At 43.6% G+C, this 15,995-nt stretch overlaps 1 protein-coding gene across 1 annotated transcript in view; it reads right to left on the minus strand.

The window, feature by feature from the left end:
• Positions 1-15,995, minus strand: part of smg6 (SMG6 nonsense mediated mRNA decay factor) — a 412,281-nt gene that overhangs the window by 327,032 nt on the left and 69,254 nt on the right. Inside the window, exon 9 of the mRNA XM_060848421.1 lies at positions 5,688-5,749. Within this exon, the coding sequence (XP_060704404.1) occupies positions 5,688-5,749 (62 nt within the window). The remainder of the gene's footprint in view (positions 1-5,687; positions 5,750-15,995) is intronic.

Genomic DNA, 15,995 nt, shown 5'->3' on the forward strand with positions numbered 1-15,995 from the left:
TGCAACAAGATCTGGACAATATCCATACTTGAGCTATCAAGTGGCAAGTAAGATTCTCATTGCACAAATGCCAGGCAATAACCAACTCCAATATGGCACAATCTGATCACCACCCTTGACATTCAATGGCGCTACTATCACTGAAATCCCACACTAACAACACCCTAGTGGGTACCATTGACCAGAATTTGAACTGAACTCACCAAATGAAGACAGCAGGTACATGAGTAGGTCAGAGGTGAGGAATATTACAACAAATAACTCATCTCCCCAAAGCCAGTCCACAAGGAACACATCAGGAGTACAATAGACTATATGGAAATATGACTACCTGCAAGTTCCCCAAGTCACTCGTTACCCTGAGAAATATATCACCATTTTTTCAGTGCTGCTGGGTCCAAACTATGGAATTCCTTCCCTAAGGGCATTGTGGGTCAACCTACAGCACATGGATGGCAGTGGTTCAAGAAGGCAGCTCATCACTACCTTCTCAAGGGCACCTATGAACAGGCAATAAATGCTGCTCCAGCCAGCAATGCCCAAGGCCCTCCCCAGCGATATTTTTTTAAATTTCCAACACAGAATTCAATTTTCTCTCAACTTAGTGAATCCTGAAAATGGGTACTGGCCTTGAAACTATAACTCTGGTCTGTCTCCCCAGACGCTGCCAGACCCATTGAGTTTCTCCAGCAATCCTGCTTTTGTTTGTTCCTGAATCCATGTTCCTTTACAATTTCCTGCACACACAGTTAAGAGTCAGACAGACAAACACTGCACACCTATGCAGGGCAAGGAGTATCACAAGCACACAAGGGACTAGTGCAACACATTCATGGAGTAAGAGACTGGAAACAAAGTGACATGTTGGTGTGCAACTGCACACAGAGGACAGAAAAATACTCAGACTGGAGACAGTAGCAGATGGATTCATGCAAGCATGTAAACACCCCTAAAATCTCAAATGTTTGACCCAAACATTCTACTGAGATAAGGTGGGTCACTCTCGGAGCATTAATTTGTATTGTTTATGCATTGCACAATGAATCATTACTCCACATTCTTTATTCTCATTCTGCAGTGACAACAATTCTTTACAATGTCACAATAACCTCACTAGTGTCACAGCAGCTTTCTCATTACATCACTGCAGCCCTGCTGCCCTCACAGTTTAACCATTCCACTGACATAGCACCCCCTAAAGCTGGACTCAGTCTACACCACAGGTCAGCAGAAAATGTGCACAAGACCACATAACAAGGGAAGAAATACCTTGCAGATCACAACACCACTTTGACTATTTGACCCATGATAAACAGTTAAACACAAATGCTATTAAAACATGGGGTTTCAAAATATTTAAAATTTAAGAACTATCGCTAAAAGAATAAGCCAAATTCAATCAGTGACTTTGAGGAAGTAACTCCACACTGACTTAACTCTCGCACTTTTAGGACGGTTTTGAAAGTGGTCTTCTGGGAAACCATACTGTAAATGCCTGATTGCCATCCTGTGTGCTATCAATTACTGTACACGTCACATGCAAGGAGGAAGCTTTAATTCAATCTGTCAGCAATTGGGGAGTCTGTTCTTGCTTACTCTCAATAATTGATTCCCATTTCATATTCAGGATCTACTTTTATAGATTAAGTCACGTGAGACACACATTAGGGTATAAACCACTATCACAGACTGCAAATCACACATTATGCAACATTATTTTGGTTTAAGTCAAAGGTTACTGCTCATCATTTGAAATGATACCATGAAGACAACACTAACAGAATTAACCGAGCATATATCCAGTTTGTCTCCCAGTCCGCAAAGCACCCACTTTCAGGGCACACATCACAGGACAGATGGATTTTTGAAGATGCTCACATTTGCTACCTGGCGTTTCTATCACTTCTGCTGGACAAAGTGCTAAAATATGATGGATTCAGGACGCTGCTCTGGGGGAATGAATACAGTAACACTTTGGTGCAAAAGAAAAGGGCAGACCACAACACACTGGGGCAAAAGTTAGGTAATTTGGCCCATCAAATCTGTTCCACCAGTCAATGGCTGGGCAGATTCCTCAAGAACAAACCACGACAAGCAGACCAAACACAGCCAGAAACCCTAAACACCTTACCATACATCAGAGAAGTTTCAGAAATGACAGCCAGACTACTAAGACCCCTCAGAATCCTAGTAGCACACAAACCCACCAACACTCTCAAACAAAAACTAATAAACTTAAAAGACCCAGTACAAACCCTGGACAAAACCAACGTTATCTACAAAATTCCATGCAAGGACTGCCACAAACACTACGTAGGACAAACAGGAAGAAAGTTAGCCACCAGGATACATGAACACCAGCTAGCCACAAAAAGACAGGACCCTCTCTCCCTCGTAGCCCTACACATGGATAAAAAAAAACACAATTTCAACTGGGACAACACATCTATCCTGGGACAAACTAAGCAAAGACATGCCAGAGAATTCCTAGAGGTCTGGCACTCTAACCACAATGCCATAAACAAACACATAGATCTAGATGCCATCTATCAACCCCTCAGAAAACGAACCAGAAATGACATCACCACAAACCCCAGGAACCCCATCCAGGAGAAAGATATAAATAGAAAGCAGGAGACAACAGCTTCGCTTCACTTGGAGGTCGCCACTGATGATGTTACCGAGCCAGGTAATGAAACATCTGGATATCAAACCTACAGCTCAGCGAGAAAACCTACACCCTAAACCTCAACCTGAGCTACAAACCTTCACAAACCTTGCAAACTTACTAACTGTACCTTTTAAGTTCGCATCCAAATCATTTGTGTAAATGACAAAAAGTAGAGGACCCAGCACCGATCCTTGTGGCACTCCACTGGTCACAGGCCTCCAGTCTGAAAAACAACCCTCCACCACCACCCTCTGTCTTCTACCTTTGAGCCAGTTCTGGATCCAAATGGCTAGTTCTCCCTGTATTCCATGAGATCTAACCTTGCTAAACAGTCTCCCGTGGGGAACCTCATCGAACACCTTACTGAAGTCCATATAGATCACATCTACAGCTCTGCCCTCATCAATCTTCTTTGTTACTTCATCAAAAAACTCGATCAAGTTTGTGAGACAGGATTTCCCACGAACAAAGCCATGCTGACTATCCCTAATCAGTCCTTGCCTTTCCAAATATATGTACATCCTGTCCCTCAGGATTCCCTCCATCATCTTGCCCACCACCGAGGTCAGGCTCACTGGTCTATAGTTCTCTGGCTTGTCCTGACCACCCTTCTTAAACAGTGGCACCACATTTGCCAACCTCCAGTCTTCTGGCACCTCACCCGTGACTATCGATGATACAAATATCTCAGCAAGAGGCCCAGCAATCACTTCTCTAGCTTCCCACAGAGTTCTCGAGTACACCTCATCAGGTCCTGGGGATTTATCCACTTTTAACCGTTTCAAGACATCCAGCACTTCCTCCTCTGTAATCTGGACATTTTGCAAGATGTCACCATCTATTTCCCTACAGTCTTTATCTTTGATATCCTTTTCCACAGTAAATACTGATGGAAAATATTCATTTAGTATCTCCCCCAATTTTTTGTGGTTCCACACAAAGACCGCCTTGCTGATCTCTGAGGAGTCCTATTCTCTCTCGTTACCCTTTTGTCCTTAATATATTTGTAAAAACCCTTTGGATTGTCCTTAATTCTATTTGAAAAAGCTATCTCATGTCTCCTTTTTGCCCTCCTGATTTCCCTCTTAAGTATACTCCTACTTTCTTTATACTCTTCTAAGGATTCACTCCTGTCTGTACCTGGCATATGCTTCCTTCTTTTTCTTAACCGAACCCTCAATTTCTCTAGTTATCCAGCATTCCCAATACCTACCAGCCTTCCCTTTCACCCTGACAGGAATATACTTTCTCTGGATTCTTGTTATCTCATTTCTGAAGGCTTCCCATTTTCCAGCCGTCCCTTTACCTGCGAACATCTGCCTCCAATCAGCTTTCGAAAGTTCTTGCCTAATACCATCAAAATTGACCTTTCTCCAATTTAGAACTTCAACTTTTAGATCTGGTCTATCCTTTTCCATCACTATTTTAAAACGAATAGAATTATGGTCGCTGGCCCCAAAGTGCTCCCCCACTGACACCTCAGTCACCTGCCCTGCCTTATTTCCCAAGAGTAGGTCAGGTTTTGCACCTTCTCTAGGAGGTACATCCACATACTGAATCAGAAAATTGTCTTGTATGCACTTAAAAAATTCCTCTCCATCTAAACCTTTAACACTATGGCAGTCCCAGTCGATGTCTGAAAAATTAAAATCCCCTACCATAACTACCTTCTTATTCTTACAGATAGCTGAGATCTCCTTACAAATTTGTTTCTCAATTTCCCTCTGACTATTAGGGGGTCTATAATACAATCCTAATAAGGTGATCAACCCTTTCTTATTTCTCAATTCCACCCTAATAACTTCCCTGGATGTATTTCTGGGAATATCATCCCTCAGCACAGCTGTAATGCTATCCTTTATCAAAAATGCCATTCCCCCTCCTCTCTTGCCTCCCTTTCTATCCTTCCTGTAGCATTTGTATCCTGGAACATTAAGCTGCCAGTCCTGCCCATCTCTGAGCATTGTTTCTGGAATTGCTATGATATCGCAGTCCCATGTTCTTAACCATGCCCTAACCATGAGTTCATCTGCCTTCCCTGTTAGGCCCCTTGCATTGAAATAAATGCAGTTTAATTTATTAGTCCTACCTTGTCCCTGCCTGCCCTGCCTGTTTGACTCACTTCTGTTCTCATAGTAAAAAATGAGGTCTGCAGATGCTGGAGATCACAGCTGCAAATGTGTTGCTGGTCAAAGCACAGCAGGTTAGGCAGCATCTCAGGAATAGAGAATTCTTCTGTTCTCAACTGTACCAGTCTCAGATTGATCTCTTTCCTCACTATCTCCCTGGGTCCCACCCCCCTACCTTACTAGTTTAAATCCTCCCAAGCAGTTCTAGCAAATTTCCCTGCCAGTATATTAGTCCCCTTCCAATTTAGGTGCAGTGTCCTTCTTGTACAGGTCACTTCTACCCCAAAAGAGATTCCAATAATCCAAAAATGTGAATCCTTCTCCCATACATCAGCTCCTTGCTGGAATTTTACCCTTCCTTCTCCCCCCACTCTCCCTTTCTAGTTTAAAGTCCTGTTGACCACACTATTTACCCTTTTCACTAGAACACTGGTGCCAGCTCAGTTCTGGTGGAGACTGTCCCAACAGTCCAGAATCCTTCTGTTCCAACACTGATGCCAATGCCCGTGAAAAGGAACCCCTCTTTCCTGTCCCATTCTTTTAGACACATCCCTTACTTGCGTGCCCCTATGCTGATTTGCTGCTTACATCAGTCATCAAATGCTGCCAAAAACCCTATGCAGTGCCCATAGGCACTAGCTGTCAACAAAATCTGTGACAACCGCACGCTCCAGCCTCTAGGCGTTTGTACTATGTTTCAAGAAGCCACATCACTATTCAACAGTCAGTGTAGCACAGAAAGAGTTAATGCCAAGCTTATTTAACAACTTAAAACTGCTGGCATTACAATATTTAATTTCAACACTATTCAGGAAATGAAAATCTCAGAGGAACTATTGAAGTGTCATCTTTAATATACAAGAGAAAAGAAGGTCTTTTGCACTTACCCTATCTTTGTGAACAGCTTCCCTTGGGCATGGAGGAAATTCAGGATAAATCTTTTATTCAGCTGTTTTTTTTGGGGGGGGGGGAAGGGTAAGAGAAAGGTGGAAGGAAAGGAAAAGAAAAAGGGAGAGTGGGAGAGAAAAGAGACAATTAATCTACTTGCAGCATGTTCTTATCAGCAGTCAACATCAGAGACGGAGGACAGCATGACCACAACTCAGTGGCAAGAAGCAGATGCTTGGAGCAGGAACGTGCCCACAGTCACACAGGCCTGCAGCTTCTGCCAAGGCTCTCTATGCGGAGCACCACTCAGCAATGTGCCGCCCTCTACTGGTAATGGGAGCTACATTATGTCCCAGTACGCATCCCCCAGAGAACTAGGGACTGCCATCAGCCTGACCTTTCAACCCAATTGGGAACAGGGGAACAAGGTCACAAGCAAACATTTATTGGAAATCACACTGAAACACGCACTAACCACTAAATCAGGTGCCTTGAGCAGGTCAGGGGCTGCAAATTAATAATCAGAACATAAAACCATATGTAGTCTGTTCAGCATCTCAGCCTGAGCAAAACCTCCCCACTGCCTCTACCCCACCCCCAACATGATCTGCTTTAAAGAATCATGGTGTAATGGTCAACACAAGTTTAAATCTCAATGTCACTAACTCAGCACCTTTGGGAGAATAATGTCAAGGCCTGTATAGGGATATGGAAACGACCAGCAAGAACCACACTCGCCTCTTGCCACACAGCAACCAGAGTGACAGTGATCGAACCTGGGAAAGTGGGACACATGTCCGACATCCTGAGTTAGGGTTGAGTCCACACAGAGGGTCGAAGAAACCAGGGAAGCATGGATGGTGATAGAAGTAGTTTGGGACTGTCAATTTTTCAACTAGACTGAGTAACCATCACTCCTGCCTTCCAACCTCGACCAGGACTTTCAGGTTCTGGTAGAAAACAACAAGATACAAAAAGCTACAAAACCTCTTCTATTCCCCCAAAGGCACTACTCTGAACACCGTAAGGAAATTGGAAAACACACACACAGTTATATTTTCTCACTTCATTTTACAAGACACATACAATACACAGCCCTGATTGTGGATTCTACGTTTCAATCTTTTATTTAAAGTTGCAAGTTAACAGCTGGGAAAAAGGGCAAACATTCCAAATACAGCATTCACTTTGAACTCTGTTTCCCCAAAACCATCTCCACAGACACAGTTCAGAGAGCTCTTGACTAGGGCAACTCACCAAAGCTCAAATCATTGCTTACTTTGCAGAGTAGAAAAGACTGAACAGTATTTATTACAGGGACATTAAACTAGGACTGGTACCAATTTACACAAGTTAATTGCTAAAACCACAATTAAACAATCGGTGAACAGGCCAATAGGTCAGCCCTTGCTGTCCCACCACACCCTACTTTCATAATGTTTTAAATCCCAATGTTCATTTAAATCTGCCTGACAAAAGAAGCATAAACAGCAAGTTTATGTAGTGAGTCACTGGACTACATGGACCAGGTGGTGCTGGGTTAAGTCTGTAATGTGCTTGCCGAATATTGGCAGTAGGAGAGGGCATTTCAGCAACCTCTTGTTGGATGTCACATCTGCTTGGACATGGAGAAGTGGGAGCAGCTGGGGAAGGGAGGGAAACAAGAGGATGCTCAGCTTGCCAACACTCAGTATCTGGGTGAAGAAATGGCTGTCTGTATGTGATACCAGATGACATGTGACTCCAATGGAACCCACACTTAAGCAAGGGAGCAGTTCTTCGGGGGAATGAGGAGAAAGTAAGCAGCAAATAGAAACAGCTTTACAGCCATTTTCAATCCAGAACAGGCTAATCATTCCTTTGGTTCATTCTATGAGCACCTACTCCTTCTTGACAACCTGGAATGTCCTGTATGGCTGGGTATCGAATGTTAACTATTTTCTAACAAAAACACACCGCACAAGAATATTACCCTCAAAGTTGAAATGAAGTATCATAGGACATCAATGCACATTAATTCAAGAACTATAGGCAGACAGTGGGTGTTAGCTTCAGTTCCCTCAATCAATACCAAAGTTTCGCTTAGATCAAGAGGGCTGGGAAAACATACCAAACCAAAATTTTAAAAACTCCTTAATGAGCGTTCTCTAATACACTTACATTTAAATATAGCTGACAATGAATGAAAGCAATAAGGGGAAGGGCGAAAACACACCACTTTCCACTTTGTTCTTAGTTTAATGAGGAGTACGCGGAGGCAGGTGGTAGATTTATTGACATGAGCTGCTGTACACTTGGCTCCAACGTGCAGTTTCACCATCATGACATGGATTTTGTCACGTCGCTGCACCACATTTACTACAAGAATGTGGTTTTGTGTTTAACCAAACCAACTGCAACCTGGCACAAACTGGTCGACAACAGCGATACAAACACACTGGAAACCAGCAGCACTTCTTGAAATGACTTGTGGTGATCTTACCACTTCAGAAGTGGTTTGAGTGACCTGGGTCACAAAGTGCACAAACTCAGTCTATGTGTGACGCCAATCAAATCATTACAACATACAGTACCCTGTACTTCCTCTGCTACAATTAGTTTGGACTTTTCCAGAACCCAACACAAATTAACCAGGTGGCTGCTGACCAGGCAGCAATTACTGGAAAAGGGCTGCTTTCATTTACATGAGCATGATATGGGGCATCAAGCATTCCATTGTCATAATCATATTTCACTTGTCAGAGTAGACAGCCGTAGGTATTCAATCGTATTAGTGGTTGGGTTAGGGTTAGGGTTAACCCAACTGAAATGTATTCATATTTGTAGTTTCCACTCATGGTTGATGCACTATTGACAATCTTAAACAGGCCATCAACATAACTGTTCCCACACTCAGAATTATCTAGCAAATATCCAAGTGCAGATTCACTTGCAAAGTTGGTCACTTTATTGTGCATTTTGCAAGCATGGGTAGGTTAGGTCCTGAGTACTTTACTACACTGGCACCTGATCTTTGCAGTTACAAAGAATAAATATGCATACTGTACCCGTTTCAAGGCAATAAAAGTCATTCACTGGTTAATTTTTCTGGACAATGTCTTGATCTGTCAATTTGCCTGATTTAGAATTTTAAAAAACTGGTATCATAGAATCCCTACAGTGTGGAAAAAGACCATTTGGCCCAACATGTCCACACCAATTGTCCAAAGAGCATCCCACCACGATCCATTCCCCTACCACTCTACATTTCCCATGACTAATGCACCTAAACCTACACATTTCTGAACGCTATGGGTAATTCAGCATGGCCAAATCACCTGACCCGCACATCTTTGGATTGTGGGAGGAAACCGGAGCACCTGGAGGAAACTCACATAGACACAGGGAGAATATGCACCTCCACACAGTCACCTGAGGCTGAAATCGAACCTGGGTCCCTGGCGCTGTGGGGCAGTAGTGCTAACCACTGAATCAGTGAGTAGTTAACTCTCAATCACCACCTCTACCAATCACAGTCCATTTGTCAACCAATGAACTCTCTCCTCTCATTCAGCATAAATGTTGTTTATCCCTTACTTTGGTATTTTTATGAATTGTCCCGATGAGTCCAAGAGAATTTTTTTTTAAAAGCAATATTGGAAATGATAACTGGACCATGACAGGACGAGTTAGAGAATACAAACCAAAGAGTAAAGCAGCAGATAAGACTCGAAGTTTACGAACATAAGAAAAGGTCAAAACTAAAGGCTCTGCATCTGAATGTGTGCAGCATTCAAACTAAACAGATAAAGTGATACCACAAACAGAAATAGATAAATACAATCCGCTAACGTTATAGAGACATGATAGTAGGATGTTATTGACTAGGATCTGAATATTGAAGGGTACAGGTAGCCAGGATAAGGTGATGGAATGGTTCTATTTATTTGCGCTGGTATTGGCACAAGAGAGAGGGATAACCTAAGTTCAAGAAAGCAGCATGTTGAAGTGGTTTTGGTCCAGATGACAAATGATAAAGTCAAGGCAGCAAGAAAGGACAGACAGTTGATGGGGCAACGCTGCAGCCAGTGTGATGGGTTGAAGTGTGTGGATTTTAATAGTGGCAGGAATAAGGATGATGAAGTTACAGCATGGATCAGTATTTGGAGCTATGATGTTGTGGCCATTACAGAGACTTGGATATCACTGGGGCAGGAATGGTTAATGGATGTTCTAGGATTTAGATGTTTCAGAAGGAACAGTGAGGGAGGTGAGAGAGGTGGGGGAGTAGCATTGCTAATCAGGCACAATACAACTGCTGCAGAAAGGAAGGTCATTGAGGAGGGTTTGTCGACTGAGTCAGTATCGGTGGAAATCAGAAACAGGAAAGGAGCAGTCACTTTTTTGGGAGTTTTCTACAGACCACCCCAATGGCAACAGGGACATGGAGGAGCAGACTGGGAGACAGATTTTGGAAAGGTGCAGAAGTAACAGAGTTGCTGTCATGGGTAACTTCAACCTTCTTAGTGCAAGTAGTTTGGATGGAGCAGATTTTGTCAGGTGTGTCCAGGAAGGATTCTCACTCAATAGGTCGACTAGAGGGGAGACCATATTGGATATGGTGCTTGGCAACAAGCTAGGTCAAGGGTTAGATCTCTCAGTGGGAGAACATTTCAGCGATAGTGATCACAACTCCCTGATCTTTAATATTGTCATGGAGAGGGACAGAAGCAGACTTCTTGCAATGGCAGAGGAATGTAAGTTGGAGGGGTGGGGGTTTGGACCCAACAAGGGAGTCGCAGACGGAATGGTTTCTCTGAAACGCAGAATAGGGATGGGGTCTGTTTGGAAATGGAGTAGAATGACGTGATGTATGAAGTATGCCACAAGAAGTGCAAAACCTGTCCACACCTCACCCCTCACTTCCGTCCAAGGCCCCAAAGAATCCTTCCACATCCAACAGAAATTCGCCTGTACTTTCACACACATCATCTACTGTATGCCTTGCACCCTATGTGGTCTCCGCAAGGAAACCAACTTGCTCGTTCCAGAGAATATTTCTAGGACACCCGCACCAACCAACCCCACCATCTTGTGGCTGAACACTAAATCCCCGCACATTTTGCCAAGGACATGCAGGTGCTGGGCCTCCTCCATCGCCAAACCCAATATACCCAACCCCTGGAGGAAGAATGCCTCATCTTCTGCCTTTGGATCTTCCAACCATGGAATCAATGTGGATTTCACCAGTTTCCTCATTTCCCCTCCCCCAACTTATCCCAGTCCCAACCTCACAACTTGGCACCACCCTCTTTAATGGTCCTACCTGTCCATCTTGCTTCCCATCTATCTGCTCCTCCCTCCTCTCCGACCTATCACTTTCGCCCCCACCTTCCCCCACCTATCACACTCTCACCTACCTTTCCCCTTGCCCCCACCCCCACCCCTTTATCTCTTAGCCCCCTTGTTCCACAAGCCTCATTCCTGATGAAGGGCTTATGCTTGAAACATCGATTCTCCTGCTCCTCGAATGCTGCCTGACCTGCTGTGCTGTTCCAGCCTCTCATTCTCAACTCTAATCACCAACATCTGCAGTCCTCATTCTCTCCTTTTCTCATTGAAGCAAAGAAGGATGAGAGGTGAACTTGATAAGAGGTATAGAAGATGATGAGAAGCATAGAGTGGATAGCCAGAGACTTTTTCCTGTGGGTGTATAATTTTAAGGTGATTGAAGGAAGGTTTAGGGAAGATATCGGAGGTAAATTCATTATACAGAGGGTGAAATGCATGCCAAGCAGTGGTAGTACAGTCGGATACATTAGGGACATCTAAACGACTCTTGGATTGGCACATGGACGATAGTACATTGTAGGGTAAGTAGGTTAGTCTGATCTTAGAGTAGGATAAAAGGTCGGCACAACATTGAGAGCTGAAGAGCGTGTACTGTTCTATGTTCTAGTCACTTGTGGGAATGATGTACTGGCTCCCAAACACTGATCACACAGCAGTAAAGAATACAAAGGAAAACAATAATAGGTACTTGTCAAAAGGTAGAGCGATAACCTATATATAATCTGGAGAAACCAGAGGGCAATGATCCCTAAATGAAGAGTTCATGGAGTGGTTTCGAGATAGATTCTTAGAACGTTTTGGAGCCAACCAGAGAGCAGAGTATGAGTCCTGTTACTGTGTGATGAGCTAGAACTAATGAATGGCCTCATTGCGAAGGCACCCTAGCCAGTCACAATCATAATTGGTTTGATTTTCAAATTCTGTTTGAGAAAGAGTGGGCCCAAGGCGAATATTTTTAAGTTAAATAATGGCAATTGCAAAGGTCCGAAAGCAGTGAAAGCTAAAATGAATTGGCAAATTGGGTGAAGTGATAGGTCAATGCAGATGCAGTTAAGGGGATATTTCAGGATACATCGATGAGGTACATTCCAACAAAAAGAGGGAGTGCACAACATCCAGAATTAACTAAAAATCTAAAGGTAGCATCAAACATTAAAAAAAACATAGAATTATGCAAATAGAAGATGGCAGGTCAAGATGTTTCAAAAGAGAGACAGGTATATATACACTTGAATGTGATGAACTTAAAGGCTCTGGGGATAGTCCCGTTCTGCAGCCCTATCTAGTAGCTTTTTCAGGAGCCACAACAGATATACTGGGTTAAATAGCCTCCTTCTGGGCTGTAACATTATATGATTCTTTGATTTGACAGAAAACTAAAACAAAAGCAAAGAACTAATAAAAAATTTGCAAGGAGAAGAAAATTAGAGTAGAGGAAGCTAGCTAGAAACATAAAAACACAGTTCACGTTTCTTTAGGAAGATAAAAATCTCACAACACCAGGTTATAGTCCAACAGGTTTAATTGGAAGCACTAGCTTTCAGAGCGGCGCTCCTTCATCAGGTGGTAGCTCCGAAAGCTAGTGCTTCCAACTAAACCTGTCGGACAATAACCTGGTGTTGTGAGATTTTTAACTTTGTCCACCCCAGTCCAACACCGGCATCTCCGTATCATCACATTCCTGGAGGCATTTATAAAAAATGTGTAGATTCTATAGAAAATGCGTCTAAGGAATTGAAAATGGAAAAAATGAAGTGCCGATGAACCTAACAGATACTTTGCATCAGTTTTTAATTACAGAGGATACATCAGGAAAATTATAATCACCATGGAGTTGGTACTGTACAAATTCTTGGAGCTGAGGGCTGACAATCTTTGGGCCCTGATGAACTTCATCCAAAGGTCTTAAAATAAGTAGCTAGTGTGGTGGTTGATGTATTGGTTTTCCCAAAATTTACTAGATTCAGAGAAGGTTCAGCTAGAATTAAGAATAGCAAATATAACTCCTTTATTTAAAAAGGGAGACAGACAGAAAGACAAACCACAATTTATTAAAAAATAATTTGGATGAAGGGACCAAAGGTACAGATGCTACATTTGCAGAGGATACAACTGGATATAGAAAGCTAAGTTGTGAAAAGGACATACAGAGCCTCCTAAAGGATAGAAATAGGTTAACAGAGTGAGGAAAGATCTGACAAATGCACTGCATCCAAATTTACAGAAAATACAAAAATAAATGAAAGGGCAAGTTGCAAGAGGGTCTGAATAATGTGGGAAAATGTGAAGTTGTTAATTTTGGAAGGACAAACAAAGTAATTGAGTATTATTTAAAAGGACAAAATCTACAGGAAACTGCCACATAAAGGTACTTGGGGGCAATTGTGCATACCACACAGGAGACAGTAAAGACCGCAGATGCAGGAAGTCAGAGTCAATAGGTGTGAAGCTGGAAGACCAGAACAGGTCAGACAGCACCTGAGCAGCAGGAAAGTCAATGTTTCAGGCTGAAACCCCTTGTCAGGACTACGGAGAGGGAGGGGATGCGGGGCAACGGGAAGGGGAGGTGGGACAGTAATAGGTGGATGCAGGTGGGGATTATTGTGATTAGTCAGTGGGAAAGATGGAGTGGGAAGGTAAATAGGAAGATGGATAGGTTAGAACAAATCACACAGATGAGGAGGAGGGGTGGGCTTAGATATGGGATAAGGCTGGGGGAGGAGGGAATTTGAAGCTGGTGAAGGCGATGACACCTTATATTTCACCTGGGAAGCTTACAACCCAATGGCCTCAATATCAGCTTCAGCATCTTCAAAGTCCCTCCTCCTCCTCCAGCCTTATCCCACATCCATCTTCCTACTCACTTAATCACTCCATCTTTCCCACTGCCCAATCACAATTATCCCCTTCCTACATCCACCTTCCCTTCCACCCCAGCATCATATCCCCTCCCGAGTCCTGAAGAAGGGTTTCGGCATGAAACATTGACTTTTCCATTCCTCGGATGCTGTCTGACCTGCTGTGCTCTTCCAGCCTCACAACTTCTGACTCTGCATGCAACACAAAACTAGCTCACAGATGCAGGGGGTGATCAGGAAGGCTCGCTGAATGCTGACCCTTATTTCAAGGTGATTGGAGTATGAAAGGAGAGAAGTGTTACTGCAACTGTGCAAGGTGCTAATGAGACCAAATGTGGAGTACTCTGAGCAGTTTTGCTTCCCTTATTTAAGAAAATATATAACTTAATTGGTGGCAGCTCAGAAAAGGTTCAATAGGATGATCCCTGGTAAGGAGGGATTGTTTTATGAGCAAAAATTAAAGAGGTTGGGACTTTACTCCCTGAGGTTTAGAAGGATGAGAGGTGATCTCATTTAAACATATCAGATTCTTAAGCGGTTTGACAGGGTAAATGCTGAGGATATTTTCCCTCATGGGAGAGTCTCAAACCAGAGGGCATAGTCTCAGAACTAAAGGGATGCCAATTTAAGACTGAGATGAGGCGGAATTTCCTCTCTCAGAGGGCTATGAGTCTTTGGAATTCTTTGCCGCAGAGAGAAGTGGGGCAGAGGCCTTTTAATATTTAAAATGCGACAGATTCTCGATCAGTCGGGGAATCGAAGATTATGGGGAAAGGGACAGAAAGGTGGATATGAGGAATATCAGATTAACCATGCTCCTATTGAATGGTGGAGCTGGCAAAAGTTAAAGTATAATGTGGAAAAATGTTTTTAAAATGCATATTATCTAAATGGAGAGAGATTGTACAGCTGAGATGCAGAGGGATCTGGCTATCCTGGGGCATGAAGTGCGGAGTTAGCATGGACAAACAGCATTTAGGGGTGGGCAACTGAATACAAAAGGAGGTGGCTATTTTGCATTCTGGCAAGACCACAGTTGATGTACTGTGTATCATATTGGTCATTTAATTTAAGGAAGGATGCAAATATCCCAGAACCAGTTCAAAGAAGGTCAACTAGACTAACATCTGGGATGGGTGACATGTTGGAACAGGTTAGCCTTGTGTCTGCTGGAGTTTAGAACCGCAAGAATTGTGGTGACTGAAACATGTTTTTTTTTCCCTTTCTATTGAACTGCTCCCATCCACAGATTGCTTCAATGATGGCAGATTGAGCCAGCATGGACTCGTGGTGAAATCCAATGCAGGTTCAAAGTGAAGCCTAACATGGACCTGAGGGACTCCCTCACCTCGGGTCGGGCCCGGTGCTGACCCCTAGCCTCTGGGTCGGGCCCGGCGCTGACCCCTAGCCTCTGGGTCGGGCCCGGCGCTGACCCCTAGCCTCTGGGTCGGGCCCGGCGCTGACCCCTAGCCTCTGGGTCGGGCCCGGCGCTGACCCCTAGCCTCTGGGTCGGGCCCGGCGCTGACCCCTAGCCTCTGGGTCGGGCCTGGCGCTGACTCCTAGCCTCTGGGTCGGGCCCGGCGCTGACCCCTAGCCTCTGGGTCGGGCCCGGCGCTGACCCCCTGCCTCAGGGTGAGGTCCAGCGCTGACTCATCTGCGCCATCTGCTTTTTTGTTTTCTCTCTTTCTCTTCTGCAGAAGGACTGTAATTCTTAACATTTAACTTTATTTCTTTACTTTTTTAATTTACACCTATGATTTTGTATTTCAGCATCAGAGATGGTGCTGGAAATGATGACGTTTGTACCCTTTTCACTGTATTCCTGTACTTGAGTACATGCGACAATAAAACCTAATTCTAACTCTGTTTAAATATAAAAATTGCACGCTTAAGATGAGAGTTGAGGTACTTTATTTAAAATCAGGTTGTGAGTCTTTGAAACGGTCTTCCTTAAAGGGCAGTATAAGCAGGCTGAATGTTTATAAGGTAGAGGCAAATATATTCTTGATAAAGCAAAGGAATGAAAGATTATTAAGGGTAGGTTGGAACATTGGATTCGCAGATCAGCCATGATCTCACTGAACAGCCCAGCTTCCTGATGGGGCCTAAAATTCTTAT

Source organism: Hemiscyllium ocellatum, chromosome 31 (assembly GCF_020745735.1).
Source record: "Hemiscyllium ocellatum isolate sHemOce1 chromosome 31, sHemOce1.pat.X.cur, whole genome shotgun sequence".
Classification (NCBI taxonomy): domain Eukaryota; kingdom Metazoa; phylum Chordata; class Chondrichthyes; order Orectolobiformes; family Hemiscylliidae; genus Hemiscyllium; species Hemiscyllium ocellatum.